The sequence below is a fragment of the Chinchilla lanigera genome, unplaced genomic scaffold (assembly GCF_000276665.1).
Source record: "Chinchilla lanigera isolate Chin_1 unplaced genomic scaffold, ChiLan1.0 scaffold00014, whole genome shotgun sequence".
Classification (NCBI taxonomy): Eukaryota; Metazoa; Chordata; class Mammalia; order Rodentia; family Chinchillidae; genus Chinchilla; species Chinchilla lanigera.
Window position 1 is genome coordinate 22,945,354 of NW_004955415.1, and position 19,704 is coordinate 22,965,057.

General features: G+C 36.2%; 1 protein-coding gene across 2 annotated transcripts in view; it reads right to left on the reverse strand.

Annotated features, from left to right (window-relative positions):
* The window catches only part of Tasp1 (taspase, threonine aspartase, 1), a 235,351-nt gene that overhangs the window by 88,972 nt on the left and 126,675 nt on the right, over positions 1–19,704 (reverse strand). For both annotated transcript variants that reach the window (XR_001233252.1, XM_005380885.2), the window contains exon 11: positions 12,868–12,978. Coding sequence is in view for 1 of the 2 variants with exons in the window: in XM_005380885.2 (XP_005380942.1) it covers positions 12,868–12,978 (111 nt within the window). In the remaining variant the exon portion in view is untranslated. The remainder of the gene's footprint in view (positions 1–12,867; positions 12,979–19,704) is intronic.

Genomic DNA, 19,704 nt, shown 5'->3' on the forward strand with positions numbered 1-19,704 from the left:
TATAATTAGAAGCAAGTAAAAACCAACTGAAATGTACTGGGCTATTACTTGCTAAGAACTGAACAGGAAACTACAGAGCTGCTTTTAAGTTCACATACCACACATGCAGCCACAGTTTGCATAAGCAAGAGTAATTCATGAAATCAAGTTCATTCAAAAGTAACCATAAATAGAAAAAGTCACATCTGAATCACTGGAAGAGCATCTATATAAGTATGTGTGTAATCACTTAAAAAGAACAACTAAAAAGAAAATCTCTTTTCCCGCTTAACTAAGCACGCAGTCTATAATCAACTGGTTAGCATAAAGTATTATTAAGGCACTATTTTTACAGTGCCCATTTTTATGTTTTGTATGTTACATGAACAGTGGCTTTTAAAAAATTCATAACTTAGTTACTTTCTTTTATGTTTCCTATATTAAATCAAACCAAAACTATATGTTGGCATAATGGTAATGCAAAGGGAAATTAAAATATTTCAATCTCTGAAATGTCTTTAAATTTTACTCTACCCATTCTATTACATGAAAGTCTTATTTATCAAAAATAGATTTAAACAACCCTATCTAAGAAGATTTTAGAGTTTGTTTCAAATTACCAAAGGAAGAGGGAATATCTTTACTTTAATAAGTCACTATTTTAGGAAAAAATATATAAAAAGAAATTATTTGAACCATAAGTTACAAAAAATGTTTTAAAGCTTCTTAGGTGGGCATGATAGTGTATCCCAGTAATCTTGGCAACCTGGTAGCCTAAGATAGCAGGATCACAAGTTCAAACCCAGCCTGCACAGCATAGCAACTTAGCAAGACCCTGCCTCAAAAAGTAAAAAGGGCTACAAATGTAGCTCTGTGCAGATGCCTTAAATTCAGTCCCCAGTAACTAACACAAACACCCACATGCACGCACACACACACATGTGCACCCCTTATTATTTGGAAAAGAGCCAAAGATACCAAATAATGCCATTGCTCTAAAAAATGACACATAGGTTTATTTTCCAATTCTACACATGGCAATTGCCATGCCTTTTTATAATCTTTAAGTTAATTTTACCATTAATGCAACTTAAATGCCAATTCAAGTAAAATCACATTACAGTAGAAAAATGGGCAGATAAACCAACGAAGAAACAAACAGCCAAGTTACCATGTGAAATTTCTCCACCTCATTTTTCAGAAAAGGTAAACCTAGAAACCATTTTAAAAGGCATATTTTGTACATTCAAAAAATGTTGATAATAACATTAGAAAATAAGCATCAGAAAAGAGTATGAAGGAATTTTTGGTTTCCAACCTGATACATAAGGAGCTTGGAAGTTAGCACTCTGTCCAAAGAAGAGAGCTGAACAAATTTAAATCTCCACAATTATGCTTAGATCAGCCGAACACCTGAAGTAACAGAAATGCTGCCCCTAATCTACAGAGAATCACAATTTATCAAAGGAGAAACCTCCTTGAGAGCCAGTACCAAGGTTGGAAAACCTAAGCTGCCATTTATGAATTGCTGAAGGCTCACTATGGACAATCCCGAGAGTTAAAATTTCAGCCACAGGAGGATCCCCACCTATATAGTACTTTTATGAGTTTTATCTGTACAAACTAGACTAGATTCTTTCAGTAGACAGGAGGAAGACACACTCCAGTTTCCCACAAAGAAAGAAAGAAACCATGTTGAACTGTGGCAAAGCATACTCTTCTTTTTTTCACTGATACATAAAAATATACATAATAAAAAAATAAAAATATACATAATAACTGGGTATTTTGTGATGTTTTGATGTATGAATAATTGTGTAATGTTTAAATCAAGTTAAACGTATCTATTTTCTCAATCATCTATTATTTTTTCATAGAGAAAACATTTACTATCAATACATCTGGATTTCTGAAACAGAGTACATAATTACTATCTGCAGTCATCCCACTGTACAGAACTTGCTCTTACCTAACTGGTACTCAGTACTCACTAATCAAGCTTTCCCTGTTCCTCCTTCCACCCTACTTTCCACAGTCTCTGAAAACTACTACCCACCTCTCACTTTTTCATATTCCACATATGAGCCAGATTATGTGGTGCTTGTGTTTCCATGCCTGGCTTATTTCACTTAACATAATGATCTCCAGGTCCATTGATTTTGTGGCAAATGAGAGGGTTTCATTTCTTTTTATGGCTAGATAGTATAGTATTCCAGTTATATATGTACCACATGTTCTTTATCTACCTATCAGTTGATGGACACTTAGGTTGATTCCATGTTTCAGCAATTGTTTATAGAATTGGACAGATCATAGTAGGCACTGTACTTTCAACATACTAGCTTAATTTCTTTTAGATATAGCCAACAGTGGAAGTATTAGGTTGTACGACAGTTCTACCTTTAATGATTTGAGCAAACTCCATACTGTATAATGGCTGTACTAATTTATATTCACATCTACAATCATACAGTGTGCAAAGATCCCCTTTGTGTCCTCCCCAGCATGTATCATTTGTCTTTTTGATAATAAAAACACCCCATTAAGAAACTGGCAACAGACCTACAGGGGCATTTCTAAAAAGACATACAAATGGTTAGCTGATATATGGAAAAAAAAAAATTGACAGCACTAATTAGCAGAAAAATGCACAAAACTACAGTAAGGTATTCCAATTAAGAATAGTTATCAAAAAGCATTCTCTTATTCAAAAGACCTGCCCTTAGGGAAGGGGAAATGAGAGGAATAAAGACGTGTCCTGCACAGGATCTTAATAACTCCAATTAACGTAAATATTATATGCCATAACATGAGCTAAGACAAATAGTATCAACAAGCACAAAAAAAGTGATAGGGGAAGGGGGGTAAAAAAGACAAAAAAACAAGCTGTAATATGTACATGTAACCACTCCTGAAGATGACTGTAAATTGCATAAACTGCAAACATGTATGAATAAAATAAAATCTGTTAAAAAAGAGAGAAATAATTTCACCAGAACCTAACCTGCATTGTATTGTTTGGTCTCAAAAATCTAGAAGAAGGTTAATATTAAACTCTAGCAGGCTCCAGCCATCCTGTCCCACCTGAAATAGGGGAGCAAGGTAACTTAGAAGGACTTGTGAAGTTCACAGCTGAGGGGCACAAGCTCAGTAAGGGCGAATCTTAGGACTATAAAACTTTCTCTCCCCCAGCACCTTACCACCACAGCACTGAAGGCTATACACATGAGTTCTTTTCAAAGAGCACAGCATATCCAGTTTTCTAAAGGATCAAACAAGGCATACTAACAAGTAAAACAAAACAAAACAGCTTAAAGAGGCAGATAAGTACCAGAACCAGACTTCTAAGCCAAAGATGGTAGAATAGTCACAACATAAATTTAAAATAACTATGATTAATATGCTAAGGAGACTAAAGGGAAAACTAGACAAGAAACAAGAACTGGTAGATAATGTAAATTTACCATTTAAAGAGATGAAAATTCTAAGAAAATGAAACTCTGTATTATTAAGCCAAATCACATCTCACATCTCCTTAGAAACCATGTAAGCATGGAGGGAAATATTTAGTGTTGAGGCAGAAAAAAAAAAACTTAGAATTCTGTACCCTGCAGAAGTATCCTTAACAAGTTAAAGAGAAATAAGGCTCTTCCTGGACATCAAGCTTCAGGAGAATCTGTTGCCAATGCATCTGCCTTACAAGAAAGGTTAAAAGCTCTTAAGAAAGAAGATAGATATAGATATAGACATAGATGTAGATGTAGATACAGATGTCAGAAACTTTATAAAGAATGAAGAGAAGTAAAAAGGGATAGGTGAAGGTAAATAAAACTTTTCTTTTTCTTATTCTTAATTCATCTGAAATGTAACATAGTAAAAACAATAGCAAAATGTATTTGGTTATACTACATACATACATGTAAAATGAATGCTACTACTGATTCAAGCAATGGGAGGGAAAACGTAGGAATATTTTCTTACTATAAAGTACTTGCACTGTTTGTGAAGTTGTACAGTATACTGTTATAAAAGTGGATTTATGTGTTGTAAATGTATACTTCAATTCTAGAGCAACCATGAAAAATAATAAATAAATACAACTTACACGCTAAGAAAGGAGAGAAAACTGTATCCTATAAAATGAACAATTAGAATACAGAGAAATAAGGCTTCACACATGGTAAAATGATACAGACAAAAATTATAAATAATTTAAATCTCTTTCAGTAGAGGAATGGCTAAATTATGGGACCATGGATTACTCTGCTATAAATCTACATGTAGTGACATATTACAAGCATAAAAATATGCTGTAAAATAGTATTAGAAATTTCTTTAATGTAATTATTTAAAAATGATGATAGATTAGAAAGGAAAAAGAAGGGAAAGGAAGGGAAAGGAAGGGAGACAGACAGACAGACAGACACAGTGATTCAGCTTTCCCATTGCTGGGACCAAATACCTAAAACCCACAATTTAAAGGAGAAAATGTGGGCTGGGGATTTAGCTCAGCGGCAAAAGCGCCTGCCTGGCAAGCGCAAGGTCGTGAGTTTGGTTCCCGGTACCGGAGAAAAACCAAAAAAAAAAAAAAGGAGAAAATGGTTGATTTGACTCCTAGTTTGAGAATATCCAATCCATGGTCTGCTGCCTCCAAGGCAGGGACATCATAGGGGGATTGGGATCACCTCACGATGGCTGGGAAGAAGAACAAGAGAACAATGCCAGAGAGAAAGAACCAGAGAGCAGACATAGACCCGTATGTCACACCTCTATCACACACATACACACACACACACACACACACACATACACACATACACACACACAAATATGTGCTACTAATCCTCTAGGTGGCTCCCAAGCCAATCAAATTGGTAATTAATTATTACAGACAGATAGATAAATAGACACACAAATATTGAGACTATAAAGACACACATCAAATTGCTAGCAATGGTTCTTTCTGGCAAGAGAAATGAACTTCAGATGTCTGGAATGGGAGTATTTGTCTTGATTATTATATACAGTTTTTCTATATGTCACTACAATGAGAATCTATAGATATGTTTATAGAAACCTTTTTCACAAAAAAAAAAAAGGAAATGAGAAAGTAAGAATATTACAGTTTCCACAAAACCAAGAAAGTGGTTCCTAGTTTACCTCAATCATTGCTGAAAGGAATTAATCCAATCATTTCAAGCAAGAACTTGAGAACACCATTCACAACCTTAATTTATAATGTTAATTAGTATTGCCTTGATTTATAACTGTACTTTAGAGTACTCTACATTGACCTGTGAACTAGGCCAAGGATGAAATGAAAGTCTGGAGCTCAAAGAAATGTAAAGATGATCCAGATCTGCCCCTCATTTTACAAGTGAGGAAACAGAACAGAGACCTGTCTCTTTTAGACAGGTAATTAATTATACCACTGGAGTACTAAAAAATGAAAGAACTCAACCTCCTTGCTCTGAGACCAGACCTTTACTTAGTAAATATCAACTCTGTTTCCCAAGTGATTCCTAAAAATTCTCATTTTCCAATCCCCCAACTCAAATCATTTGATCAAAAAGCATTTCACACTTAGGAACTGAATCCAGTAAAGAATTAACAGAATTCATCATCTCAAAGAATTTAGACACTCCTCTACTGTTCTCACTTTTAAAAAATAAATGAAAGAGCAGAAGTAACTTGTTATGTCCATGAGATAGTGACGTGAGAGGAGACTCCAACTGCCCCATCTCTCAGGACACTGTCTATGTCTCACATTCATACCCACTGACAAACAAGATCACTTTGGGCAAGGCACTGAACTCCTACAAACTATAGATTTTTTAACTGTATATTTAAATGTATTAGTGCATATTAGTTATATATAATAATAGGTTCCATTTCAGCATATCTGAATAATAAGTATATGATATACTTTGATTTTCAATTCTTCATTATCCCCCTTTCTCTTCCTGATGCCTTCACTCATCTCTAACAGTCTCACTTCTACTTTCATGCCATCTCATTTAATTTTTAAATTTCACATATGATAGAAAACATGCAATGTTTGACTTTCTGAATCTAGCTTATTGGACTTAACATGATGATCTCCAGTTCCACATGTTTGCATTATTCTTCATGGCTGAGTACTACTACATTGTGCATATATACCACCTTTTCCATTCATCAGTCGACAAGCACCTAGGCTATTTCCACAGCACAGCTTTTGTGAATTGTGCCCCAACAAACATGGGTATACAGGTGTCTCTATGGCACACTAACTTTAATTCTTTCAGAACTATCCTACAGAATGATATACCTAGATTAAATATTAACTATTTTGTGACAAACCTTCATACTGATTTCCATCAAGGTTGTACTTGTTTAAATTTCCACCAACAGTGTTAAAAGGGTTCCTTTCTCACTCAGTTCTCATCAGCATTTACTGTGTATTCTCACCAGCATTTGCCAGCATAAACTTCTGACTGGGATGAGAGGAAATCCCAATGTAGTTTTGATTTACATTTCCCTCAGAGATAAAAATGTTGAACATTTTCTCATATACTTACTGGCTATTTGTTTTTCTTTTGAAAATTGTCAGTTCAATTCACTTGCCCATTTATTGCTTGAATTATTGGTGTTTGGTTTTGTTTTTTAGTTCCTCATATATTTTGGAAAGAATTTCTCCTATCATGTAGGCTGTCTCTTCACTCTGCTGATCCTTTCCTTTGCTGTACATAAGCTTTTTAATGTGATATAGTCCCATTTGTTGATTCTTGCTATTATTTCCTGGGCTACTGGAGTCCTATTCAGGAAGTCTTTGCCTGTGCCTATGAACTCAAGTGTTTCCTCATGTTTTCTTCTAGAAGTTTCAAAGTTTTAAGTCTCTGGTCCATTTTGAATTTATTTTGCCCAGGGTGACAGAAGGATCTGGTTTCTTTCTTCTCTATATGTATATCCAATTTTTCTGGCATCTTTTGATAAAGAGGCTCTCTTTTCTCCAATGTATAGTTTTGGTCTGTTTGTTAAGAATAAGATGGCTGTAGTCACATGGGCTTGTTTCTGTGTCCTTTATTCTATTCCATTGGTCTATATGCCTATTTTTGTGCCATTATTGTGCTGTTTTTATTACTGTAGCTATTTAATTTTGTGGTATCTCCACAGCATTGCTCAAGGTTCTTTACTTATTCTGGGTTGTTTGGACTTCCATAAGAAATTTATGACTTTCTTCCTAGTTCTGTGAAGAGTGGCATTTGCATTTTGATAGAGACTGTACTAAAGCAATAGATCACTTTTGGTTATATGTCTATTTTAACAATGTTAAATCTGTTGATCCATGAACAAGAAAGGTCTTCCCATCTTCTACTGTCTTTAATTTCTTTCTTCAGTGTTCTCTAATTTTCATTATAGAGGGCTTTCACCACCTTGGTTGGGTTCATTCCTAGGGTTTGTTTTGTCATTTTTTGGTGGAGGGAAGTTGCTGTTGTTAATGTCATTATTTTCCTGATTTCTTCCTCAGTGGGTTATTTATTGGTGTACAGGAAAGCTTCTGATTTCTGTATGGTGACTTTGTATCCTTCCTCTTTGATGGATTAATCAGATCTAAAAGTCTTCTGGTAGAGTTTTCAGGGTTTTCTAAGTAAAGGATCAAGTCACCTGCAAATAGGGATAACTAGGCTTCTGCCTTTCCTATGTGTATCCTTTTTCTTTCTTTCTCTTGTCTACTTGCTTTGGCTAAACTTTCAAGTACTATATTGAATGGAAGTGGTGAAAATGAACACTCTTTTTTCCTGTTCCTCATTTTAGAGAGATGCTTTCAGGTTTTTTTTTCCTATTCAATGTAATTCTGGATGTGGGTTTGTCATATAGATTTTACTATATTGAAGTAAGATCCTTCTATACCTAGTTTCTTCAGGGTCTCCATCACGAAGGTATGGTGAATTTTATCAAAGACTTCTTCAATTTGTTGTGATCGTTACATGATTTTCATCTTTGAATCTGTTTATGTGGTGTATTGCATTTACTTACATATATGAACTCATCCTTCCATCTCTAGGATAAAACCAACTTAACTTAGTCTTGGTGTATGCCCTTTTTAATATGTTGTTGAGGGGCTGGGGATTTAGCTCAGCGGCAAAGCGCCTGCCTGGCAAGCGCAAGGTCGTGAGTTCGGTTCCCGGTACCGGAGAAAAACCAAAAAACCAAAAAAAAAAAAAAAAAAAATTAATATGTTGTTGAGCTGGGGAGGGGTGGCGCATGCCTATAACCCCAGCATTTGAGAGGCTGAGACAAGAGGACTGCTATGACTTCAAGGCCAGCCTAGACTACATAGTGAGTTCAAGGCCAGCATGGACTACAAAGCTAAATCGTGTCTCTTTAAGAAAAAAAAAAAAAAAAAGTTGAATTCTGCTTGCAAGAATCTTATTGAGGATTGTTCTTTCTATATTCATCATGGATACTGATCTGTAGTTCTCTACTTTTTTGGTGAAATGTTTATCCAGTTTGGGTATCAGGGTTACACTGGCTTTATAAAATGAATTTGGAAGTATTTTCTAAGCATTTCTCTTTCTATTTCATTGAATAGTTTGAAGAGCATTGATGTTAGTCCTTCTTTAGAGGTATGATAAAATTCAACCATTAATCCATCCAGTACTCGGATTTTCCTAATTGAAAGATATTTTATTACTGCTTCTTTCACTTCCTTCGTTAGATTAACTCCTAAGTATTTACTTTTCCTTGATGTTATTGTGAATGGAACTGTTTTCCAAATTTCTTTTTCGATGGGTTTATTGTTGTGGTTTTTGTGTATTTGTTTTGTATCCTGTTGCTTGTTTAGTTTGAATAAGGGCTAATCAATCTTGTTTATCCTTTCAAAGAACTGATTTGTGTTTCATTGGTCCTTTGAAGGACCAATGAAATTGTGAAATTTCTATAGAGAGCCCTCCCACTCCTTGTTGCAGCCCAGGAGGTTCATATTTGTAAGCCCATGGAAAAGTTATCAGAATTGTAATGAGTTAATTCCAATCTACCACTTCTAGTGCAACTTCTAGGTATTTATGCTGTATAAATAAAGATACAACAATATATCCAAAATGGTGGGGAGTCAAGGGGGTCCTGAGTCTGGCCACAATGATGGCTATCCAGAACAAAGGCCTATACCCAGGACCAAACCCAGATTTTATTCATTTGTGAAGAAGGCCTGAGGATGAGTGACCCTGACAGTGCTGAGCAGTACGTGAATGCCATGAGTTGGGCTAGGTAGGAGGCCTGAAATCACCTCTCCCACATGCAGAGAAGATATGAAGAAAGAATAATCTGCACAACATAACAGACATAGTATCTAATGTTCTGGGGTCAGTGTTTCAGCTCTGATGTATAATCTTTCAAGCCCCAGAAAGTCACAGCCTCTATCTAGATCCCAGCCCACAGCATGGTGCATTGGCTCACACATCCGGCCTCATCCTGGCTCATTGCTGGAAACAACAGGTTTCCAGGGAAACACACCTGCTGTCTTCAAAGACTACCATTAACACCTTGGCTAGACCAATATGCATTGCTTAAAGCCAACTGAAAGGATAAGGAAAAGGTCTTAGCCAGCTCTGTACATGTCAATACATGGAAATAGAGTTAGGCACAGCCAAAATGAAGGCAAGTGCTCCTCTTTCAAGGAGAATCGCCAAGGTGGTCCTCCACAGTTTCCATTTCATTAATTTCAGCTCTTACCTTCATTATTTCTTTCCTTGTATTTTGGATTTGGTTTATTCTTCTGCTAGGGCCTTGAGATGTATCATTAGGTTTGAGAACTCTCAGATTTTAATGTAGGCACTTATATAGTCTTCCCTGCCTTAATTGTATCTTTATTGATACCACAAATTCTCATATACTATGTTTCCAATATGATTTGACTCCAGAAATTCTGAAATTTCCTCAATTTCTTCAATGATCCACTGATCATTCGAAAGTATGATGTTCAATCTGCATGAGCAGCTTCTGTGATTTTTTTTACTGATGATTTCTAGTTTCATTCCATTGTGATCTGACAGGATGCATGAGATTATTTCAATTTTTCTGTACTTGTTACAACATGCTTTATGGCCTTAAATATTATTTATTTTGGAGAAAGTTCTATGTGCTCCTGAAAGGAATGGGTATTCCACTACTGTTGTGGAACACTCTAGCTTAATGTTATATTTAATGTTAAATACATTTAATCTATAGTGTAATTTAACTCTATTTCCTTATTGATTTTTTGTCTAGACAACCCATCTCTTTGTCAGAATAAACTACTGATGTCATCAACGACGATGTAGTTGTATATATGGGTCTGTCTGTCCTTTCATGTCGAGTAGTGTTAGTTTTATGAAATTGGGTGCATATACACTGATAATCATGTCTCCTTGGTGGATTGTTCCCTTTACTAAAACACAGGCACATTCTTTGTCTATTTTGGCTAAGTTTGACTTGAAGTTTACTTTGTCTAAGTATAATTACTCCTGCTTGCTGTCAGATACCATTTCCATAAAATATTGTTTCCCATCCTTTCCCTTTTAGTCCAGGCATTTCTTTGCCGATGAGGTGGGTCTCTTAAAGGCAACATATTGTTGGGTCTTGCTTTTCAATCTAATCTGCCAGCTTATATCTTTTAATGAGAGAATCAAGACCATTTACATTCAAGACCATTACATTACTGAAAGGTATGTATGTACCAACTGTTACCATTTTGTTATTTTTCTTTTGTTGGATTCTTTCCTAATTCTCATTTGTTAATATAGTCTTCCCTTCCTTTTTGTAGTGTTCCTTTAAGTATCTTCTGTAATGCTGCCTTAGTAGTCATGAATTCCTTTAGTTTCTACTTATCTTGAAGGTTGTTATTTCTCCTTCAATTCTGAAGGATAGTTTTACTGGATACAGTCATATAGATGGGCAGTTATTTTCTTGAGGATCTTGAAATATATTCTTTCCTGCTTTCCTGGCTTTTAATTTCTGCTGATATCTGCTATTACTCAGATGGGTTTGCCTTTGTAAATAATTTAGTGGTTTTTTTCTCTTGCATCTTTCAGTATCTTTCTTTGTTTTACAGTCTTGACATATTCACTATAGCATAATGTGGATAGGTCTTTTTTTTTTTTTTGGTTATGTCTGTTTATGGTTCTAAATGCCTCCTGTACCTGCATGTCCATACCTTTCTTAAAATTTTGAAAAATTTCTATTATTTCACTGAATAGATTTTCTATGGTTTTAATCTACATTTCAGTCTCCTTTTATAGGCTGAAGACACTCTTAGCTTTATTTTTTCAATCATATACTAGATGTCTTGTGTCATTCTTTCCATACATTCTCTGTGACCTCCATGCTCTGAAAACCTCAGACCTCCCATTGCTAACTGTCCACTCCACCTGCACTCCAGAGGGGGACCAATTACACCCTAGTCCAATCAGCAAACTTCTCTGCTATCTGGTGGTCAAACTTTATCTCTCTAGTGCAATATAAAACTTTCCCAAGTGTGTCCTTCCATGGACACTTTCAGCTGAGGGGGCCACACTGAGCTTCCTTATAACCACTCTTTATCATACTGAATAATTTTTGTGTTAAACTTCATCTCTTTAATCTACTATATGGTTTGTCTACCTACTTCTAGGTAGGACTAGAAGTACTACACCTACTTTGTCTCAAAACTTAAATCTATTAATATGTCCACCTTTCCACTGACAATTCCATCAAAAAGTCATCACTTCTTCTCTATCTCTAGACCATTCTCAATCCCTAACCTCTCTCTCCAACAGAGAAGGTTTGGGGCAAGCTTAGATATACCCTACATACCTTTCTCAAAAACATCATTTGTCAAGAACATATACAAGCTGTCTCCTTCCTATCAAATAGAAGATGAGCTCTTTCCCTAACATGTTAAGGCCCTCCATAGCCTGGTCTCCCCCAGGCATCATCTGGCTGGCCCAGCCCTGTTGCTTCCTTCTCCAAAGAATCAGAAGGTGTTCAGCCCTCATAAGGCCTAACCCCATCACCACATCTGTGTTCGTGATCCTGTCTTCCTCTTCTTTGCCCAATTATACTAGAGGTTTCTGGGGCCAGTTGCTTCTAGTCTACACATTCCTTTGTGGTAATCTTCCTATACTTCTGTCTGTTATGTCCTCAAAGTATAATTAGCACTTTATATTCTTTTTTAATTCTCTAAGTAATAATACCCTCCAAAGCATGACCCTGTGATACTCTTTCTCACTAATTTATGTGTCCATGATGTACTACCCTGAATTTTTTTTTAACTTCAGCTCATATTTCTTATATATGAGCCTTTGCACAGTAGTATGGTTAATGTTACATGATGATGAAAAACCAGACTAAGTTAGGTTTTAATTCAAAGTAACAGTTACACAGACAACCATAGCTAAAAAGTGTAAAACATTTCTACATTTTAGAGAAAGGTACCCCTCTTCTTGCAGGCAGATGCAGCTTTACATCTAGTTGCATGGGTTGACAAATGGTGATCAGACAGGATTTCATCTGAACCCTATGCAAACATGCACAGAAGCACTGGAGCAGGAATGTAACACTAACTTTGTCAAAAGAGTCAAACTGTAGTACAAAAATGTTCATAGGAATCTCTTGAATTTTTTTTAGAATTTTATTCTATTATACATCACTCTGATTCTGGACAGTGTCTCATCAGTTGGCATTACATTAGCTAAATGGCAAATTTACGGGCATAGAAGCTATCGTGATGGAATTTCTGTTTGTAACCAATATTAACTGATGACATAACTCTATGCTAGACCCATGAACTAAGTCTAGAGATACAAAATCAGGTAATCACCTGACTCATGATGCTTACAGCCCAGTGATATGCTCTATTTCAGAATGTCATTTTCCTAATGTTATACTTACTGATAAACTTGTTTTGCATAGTCTCCAACAGAGCTTGGTGAGCATCTTCGGCTTGTAAAGCATGTGAACATTCTCTAGCCAGTATGGTGCGCACGAGATGTTCTCCACATCCTAGAAGTCCAAGGAAACCAACAGTGGTTGAGGAAAAGCAGTACTGAACACCCTGCTTGTCTCACTAGCATTAAAATACCTTTGTGTGTCACTTAGTAAGTAGCTACACGAAGAACAACTCAGTGAGGGATGAAATGACTTCTATGAACCATTGGGTAATTTTAGTCAAGAGATTTGGCAGAAACTAAAGAATCTCAAAAGGAAAACAAGAAAAAGAAAAGAAACCCTTTCCTCACGGAAATAATTTTTATAATACAGGAACATATATTCTCTACCGAGGAATTTCCTAGGGCTCTATCTCCTTCCCATGACTAGGTAACTAAAAGTGATCCTCTTTTTTTTCCTTTGTTTGCATTCATTTGGCCTTAGTCTTCCGGTCAGTAAATGGCCACCCACAACCACCAGCCATTTCCCCTCTAGCAACCTCCCTGCCTGGGTGCTGGGGGAAAATGCAGGCAGCCAAGGGGCACGCACACTCTCTTTCCACCCACTTTTCACCTCAGTGTCATCAAATATAAACAGGTGCAGGATGGTATAATAAAAAACAGCATTTTCCTCACCTTACAGTAACTCACAGCTTTCAACTTAAAAACTCCAGTTCTAATGAAAAAGTGTGTTTTAACCCTGAGATGAATTTGAACTATTCAGACACACTAAGTTAGCCATAGGGGCAGGATGCAGGGACTGGTATATGCTGTCTAAAATTCCACCACAGTCTCTACGTTAAAATAGAAACTACCTGCAGAAGTAGAGACAAAGGAATTTTAATTTACAGATTGATGAATATTAATTAAAATTCTCTGAAGAAAAAGCCTTCTGTTATCCTAGAAATACAAAACTTAAAAAGGCTACTTTCAAAAACAAGCAAAACTTTTTAAAAATACTGAATGCAACTTCATATTGGCATCACTAAATAAAACGTCAGCATCCTTTTACTTAAACAGTAGATATACGAGATCTTTACGAAGATTTTCTCATTTAAAATGTTTTTCCATTAAAAATGATTCCTCCCAAAAGTGTTATATATTTATAAAACTTAGTTTTCTAAAAATATCACTTTATATTTTGCCAGAAATAACAGGTAAATGTAAATGCAAACATTTACAAGATCTACATATCTCTGTAAATAACTACATGTGAAAGAGGATCTAATAGTAATTGAATATATAACTTTGTGGGCAGGACTATAGCAATCCTTATTCTGTTAATAAAGGTAACAGAAAAAATGTTTTAACACTTACTATGTAGAAACACTGTACTAAGCTCATAAAACTCCACAAACGTTAAGCCAGACAAGGTGGTGCACCACTATAATTCTAGCTCTGGAGGCTGACGCAGGAGGACTGCTATGAGTTCAAGGCCAGTCTGAACTACTTGGTGGGACTCTGTCTCAGAAAAACAAAATGCCAAAAAAGGAAACCCCTCCACAGTGTTAATCCCTTGTGCACATATTTGATGTTGAACAGTGAAAAGTTATACTTTAGGACAATACTAATTCTTAGGAAATTGGCATGGTATAAGCTAAATGAGTATCACGAAGGTCATGTATACATGTCTCAAGTCAAACAGTTCAACCACACAGAGTTAATATTACATTAAAAATACACAATGTGTCAGGAAGATTTTTCCTCTGTTGTTATATGAAAATATATACTGTTTTCCCCATGATTGACTTTTACTAAGAAACTCTTAACATTATAAGTTACATTCCATGACATATATTGCTTTTAACAGAAATGCTATGACATCAAAAGCTTGTTCTTCTATAGGTTCCAATCAAAGAAAACTTGACTTCTGTGGTTTTAAGTAAAACCACAAAATTCCAAAGTTACTTAGACTATGTTACCATAGAGTTGAAGTGTGACTCAAAAGCAAACAGTTCCATTCTCTATTCACTGATACTAGAAATAAGTCTTGCGTTGTATCCTCTTTTTGTCCTTACTTATACAAGGTAAGAATATGTTCATGTTCTTAAATCTTAGCAGAAAGCATGGATTGTATAGAACAAAAACCTGAAAACAAACTTAGAAAAAAATACCAAGTTCTAAGAGAATTTATCAAAGTGCACACTTATTTGCCACCAATGAATGACAAATGAGTGGGTTGGAACACACAGTGAATTCATAACTTTATGTCTTTAAAAATAGTCATCTTTGCCAGGAATATAACTCAGCAGCACAGCTCCTGCTTGGCAAGAGCAAGGTCCTGAGTTAGATTCCCAGTAAAAAAAAAAACAAAAAACGAAAAATAGTCATCTTTAAAGATGGCATGGAATCAATTCACTAGTGATAAATAAAAGCAAGCAATAAAGCATTTCTCTGTTTTTCATATATGAAATATATATCAAAGTAACCAAATGTTTTGCAGAAGCAAACATTTTCTATAGAAATACCCCAGGTAATACATGAAGGAGAAATAAACAAAATTAGAATGTAAGTATTTGTAACCTACAATACAATAACTGATACAAACAACAAAAATAGCTGCTAATACCACAAAAAGATAAAACTAGACATTATGTGCTTCTTGATAAACTGAACCTATGTAGTCTTGCCCATTATCAAACAATTAAATTTGAATCTGAAAACAACTCTAAATTCAATTATCAATTTTAAGAAATAAAAAGTATCTGCAAAAATTCTATAGTTAGGCTGGGCGTGGTGGCGCAAGCCTGTAATTCTACCACGTGGGAGGATGAAGTAGGAGGATCACTGTGAGCTTGAGGCCAGCCTGGGCTACACACTGAGTTCAAAAACAGCCTGAACTATATAGTGAGACCCTGTTTTTGTCTCAACAAAAACAAAATCAAAAATTTATAGTTAACATCACACTTAATGATGAAAATCTGAATTGTTTCTCCTTAAGATTAGTAATGAGGCAATAATATCTGTTTTCATCACTTCTCTTCAACAATACACCGGCATTTCAAGCTACTGAAATAAGGGAAAAAAAGAAATGAAAATCAGAAAGGGAGAAATAAAACTCTCCCTCTTGGCAGATGATACAACTACTTATGTAGAAAATCGTAAGGGATTTCTCCACATTGTTCCCATCTGATTAGCAGTCTAACACGAAGTTTGGCTGCTGATTCCTGCTTTGTATCTACGTCTCTCCTTTCCCCGCACATTTATTCACCAGTCTGTTACTGAGCTCCTACTTTGTGCTAAGCCCTGAGTACACAGTTGTCAGAGGGGTGCTGCTGCACACTGCCAGACTTCCACAAAGGGAAGTGCTTGGGCACTGAATGCTCACGGAGCTGTCATTCTCACCAGTCCAGATGCCAAAACGCTTGACACTGTATCCGACAGAACTAGTTCAGGGATTCAGATGAGAATCCTGAATTCAGCAGGGAGGCTACACAACCCCACATCCTCCTGAGAGACATGCTCAGGTCATCCCTACTCAATCACAACCCTCAGCCCAGCTTCAAGTCACTCTTTCCCAGTGTACTTCTTTTGCTAAGATTTCATACTGAAGGTGAACATACAATAAAAATTACCACCTCCCCCCATACATATACACTCCCACAAGAATGAGCAAATGCAAAAAAACAGCAAAACAAAACACACAGGGTTATTACATCAAGAAGTATGAATAATAAAACAGAGGTCTATTATTATTAAACTCTTTCTGTAACAAGCCAAATGGTAAATATTTTGCTTTGCAGGCTCCATGTGATCTTTGTCTATCACCCCCCTACACACACACACCTATGAAATTTAATAAAATCATTCTTAGCTCATGGGTCATACAAAAACAAACCATGGACCAGCTTCAACCCATATGCCATTGCTTCTCTATAACAATCTGTACTACAAGGGAAAAAAAGGGAGATTATGATTTTAAAACAGCACAACCTGGGAGGAGAATAAAAGGACAGGCATGGAGATTTCTCAAGGCACTACGCAGAACTTTTCAAATTAAAAAATATTTAAAACTCAATACATGCCAAACATCAGATTAGAGGCAACTCAAGAGGGAAAACTAAAAGATAGCTATATCATGTAAAAAATATTAAGAAGCAGTCTAGAATGATAAAGAGAAGGAAAATGAGGAGCTATAAGCCCTAATATGTAAAATAAGAATGGCCAAGGCATTAATAGGCACTGAAGAGACAAAAGACAAGTGGAAAAGAGAACGCTAAATATATGAAGAGATGAGTAAGAATTTTCTAGGATAGAATTATAAGTAAATCTTAACACTGAGAATCCATACAGTTTCAAAGAACCAAAACAAACCTATCTGTAAGTGTATAGTAGTAAACCAAAGACCGCAAGAAAAGTGATAAAAACGGACCATACAAAAAAATAATCCACAAAGAAATTCAAAATATTAAAAAGTAAACCGACAGTTCAATATTATCAAATAAAAAAGGCCAGACAACTGAGCTGGAAGATGCTAAGGCAAAAGACAAACAGTCAAAACCTCATCAACCCAAAATGCTACAGTGAATGTGCATATCTTTTCAGGAACATAGTGAGATTTTAGCTTTCAGCCCACATCTATTCTGCCCAAGACTACTCCTTGACATCACTCCTGATGCTTTTAGTATCTCTCTACATGATTCTCCCAGTATCTTGGCTTCTAGCTCCTCTGATACCCTCTCAAGTTATCCCAACTCCCTCATAAATGCACTCCCACAACCAGCATGAGCAGTAATGTTAACTGCTCTGAAGTCTCTACCATGGTCAGCCAACTAGTCTCATCCTCCCAGCTCGTCCCCTGAGCAATCCAGCCCAATCTTCCGTCCACCTCGCCAAAAACCCCCAACCCTTAATTCTGCTGCTTTTTGATTATTTCTCTCCCTCCATAAGCCCTCACTCTGTTCTTACTCAGCCAGAATTCCAGGCTGCAGTAATTTATATCCATTCCCTCACTCCTGAAAGCATCTGTTTCTCTTGCTTCATCAAACTTGTCTGGCACCAACTCACCTTAGAGTATCAGTCAGAATAGCTACACTGGGTAGCAAAAAAAAACAACCCCTAAATCTCAGTGACTTAAGAGAAATATAATCTGAATGTTACAGGTTTTACCTGGGTCACCTGGGAGATCAGCTCCACATACTCAGGAACAAACCTAGGGAGATGGAAGCTCCAACCCAGTAAACGTACTAGCAGAAGCATATGCTGCTCCTACAGAAGGGGAGAGCCACCCATGGCTGTTTTGCTAATTTAGCCTGGAAGTGACATATATCATTTCCACTCCAGTCCCTTCACAGAAATAGCTATATGTTCTCAGGAAACTGCAAGGGGGTTGTGAAATATGAGGGAGTCTATTGACCCACCTGCCTAAAAGCCAACTTTTCATGCTTGCATTTGCACATCTGAGCATGAGGTACAGCAGCTATCTCACGACCAAGAGGTACCACACAGGAACAGAAAAAGGCCTGCCTGCTGAGGAGGCAAGCCTAAAAAGGAAGACCTGGGTACTAGAAAGCATTGCTGGGTAGGGCTCACTTCTAAAGCCAATCTCTTCCCAGGTATCTTGTCACATGGTATTTTTAACTTAAAAATAAAGTCCTATCCATTTAAGCTGAATTCTTTAACTCCCATTCTGTTCTCTGTGTAAATTAGACTACTCCCCCTAGGTACCTTATATAAAAGAAACTATACAGCATTTGTCCTTTTGTGACTACCTTATTTTACTTAGTACAATATCTTCAAAGCCTACTAATGTTGCAGTAAGTGCTCAAATTTCCTTCTTTTTCAGGCTGAATATGTATGCATATATTGTATGTTCTGTATCTATTCATCTATCCATAGATATTTGGAGCCAAATGAGTTCTCAATCCATATAGACAGCTAGTTACAGGTAAAAGAAATGGCTCAGAAAACTTTACACTAAAGGAAAGTGACTCAGGGAGACCATTTTTAGAATATGTTTTTGTGGATTTGTTTAGAATCCAGATAAAAAGCAAAATCCTATAGAAACTAGAAGAGTTAAAAGAACATCTTTATTTTCCCCTCATCTAAGATAGTTTGTTCATATTACTCAATACACTCAAGTCATTCATTGAGTTGTTATTATCCTCTCTCTCTCTCTCTCTCTCTCTCTCTCTCACACACACACACACACACACACACACACACACACAAATCTTCTTTAAGGTCTGTAAGATAAAGGTTAATATTCTCTATGCTGCAATCAGACTCATGTTTCATCCTATCTGGGTGAATTTGAGACTGTTTATTTAAGCCTTTGCTGCAAAACAGGGGTACCAGCTACCTCATGGGATTGTCAGGAAGACAAAAGGACACAAGGCACATAAAGACAGACAAATATTAGATTAAGGATAATGACTACCTTAATGAAAATCATTTTCTATTATTTTCCCTCTCCCTTTAGCATATTAGCTATATCTTCTTTCTGTTCAGACAAGATCATTCCCAGCTAGCCTGACAATCATCACTAAAAGACTGGAATTAAGAATTAAGAGGGGCTGGGGATTTAGCTCAGCAGCAAAGCGGCTGCCTGGCAAGCACAAGGTCGTGAGTTCGATTCCTGGTACCGGAAGAAAAATGAAAAACAAACAAACAAATAAAAACTTAAGAAGGTATTTGCCTTCTGATATTTAATTCTGAATGTCAGGCTTAAAAGGAAATTAAGACTTCACTACAGGTCAAATGGGTCAACTTCCCATTATCAAAACAAAGCTTAATATGATAGATTTCTCTTGGTCTAACAGGAAAAATTTTTAACTGTGGTTATTCAGGAATTGTGAGTTAT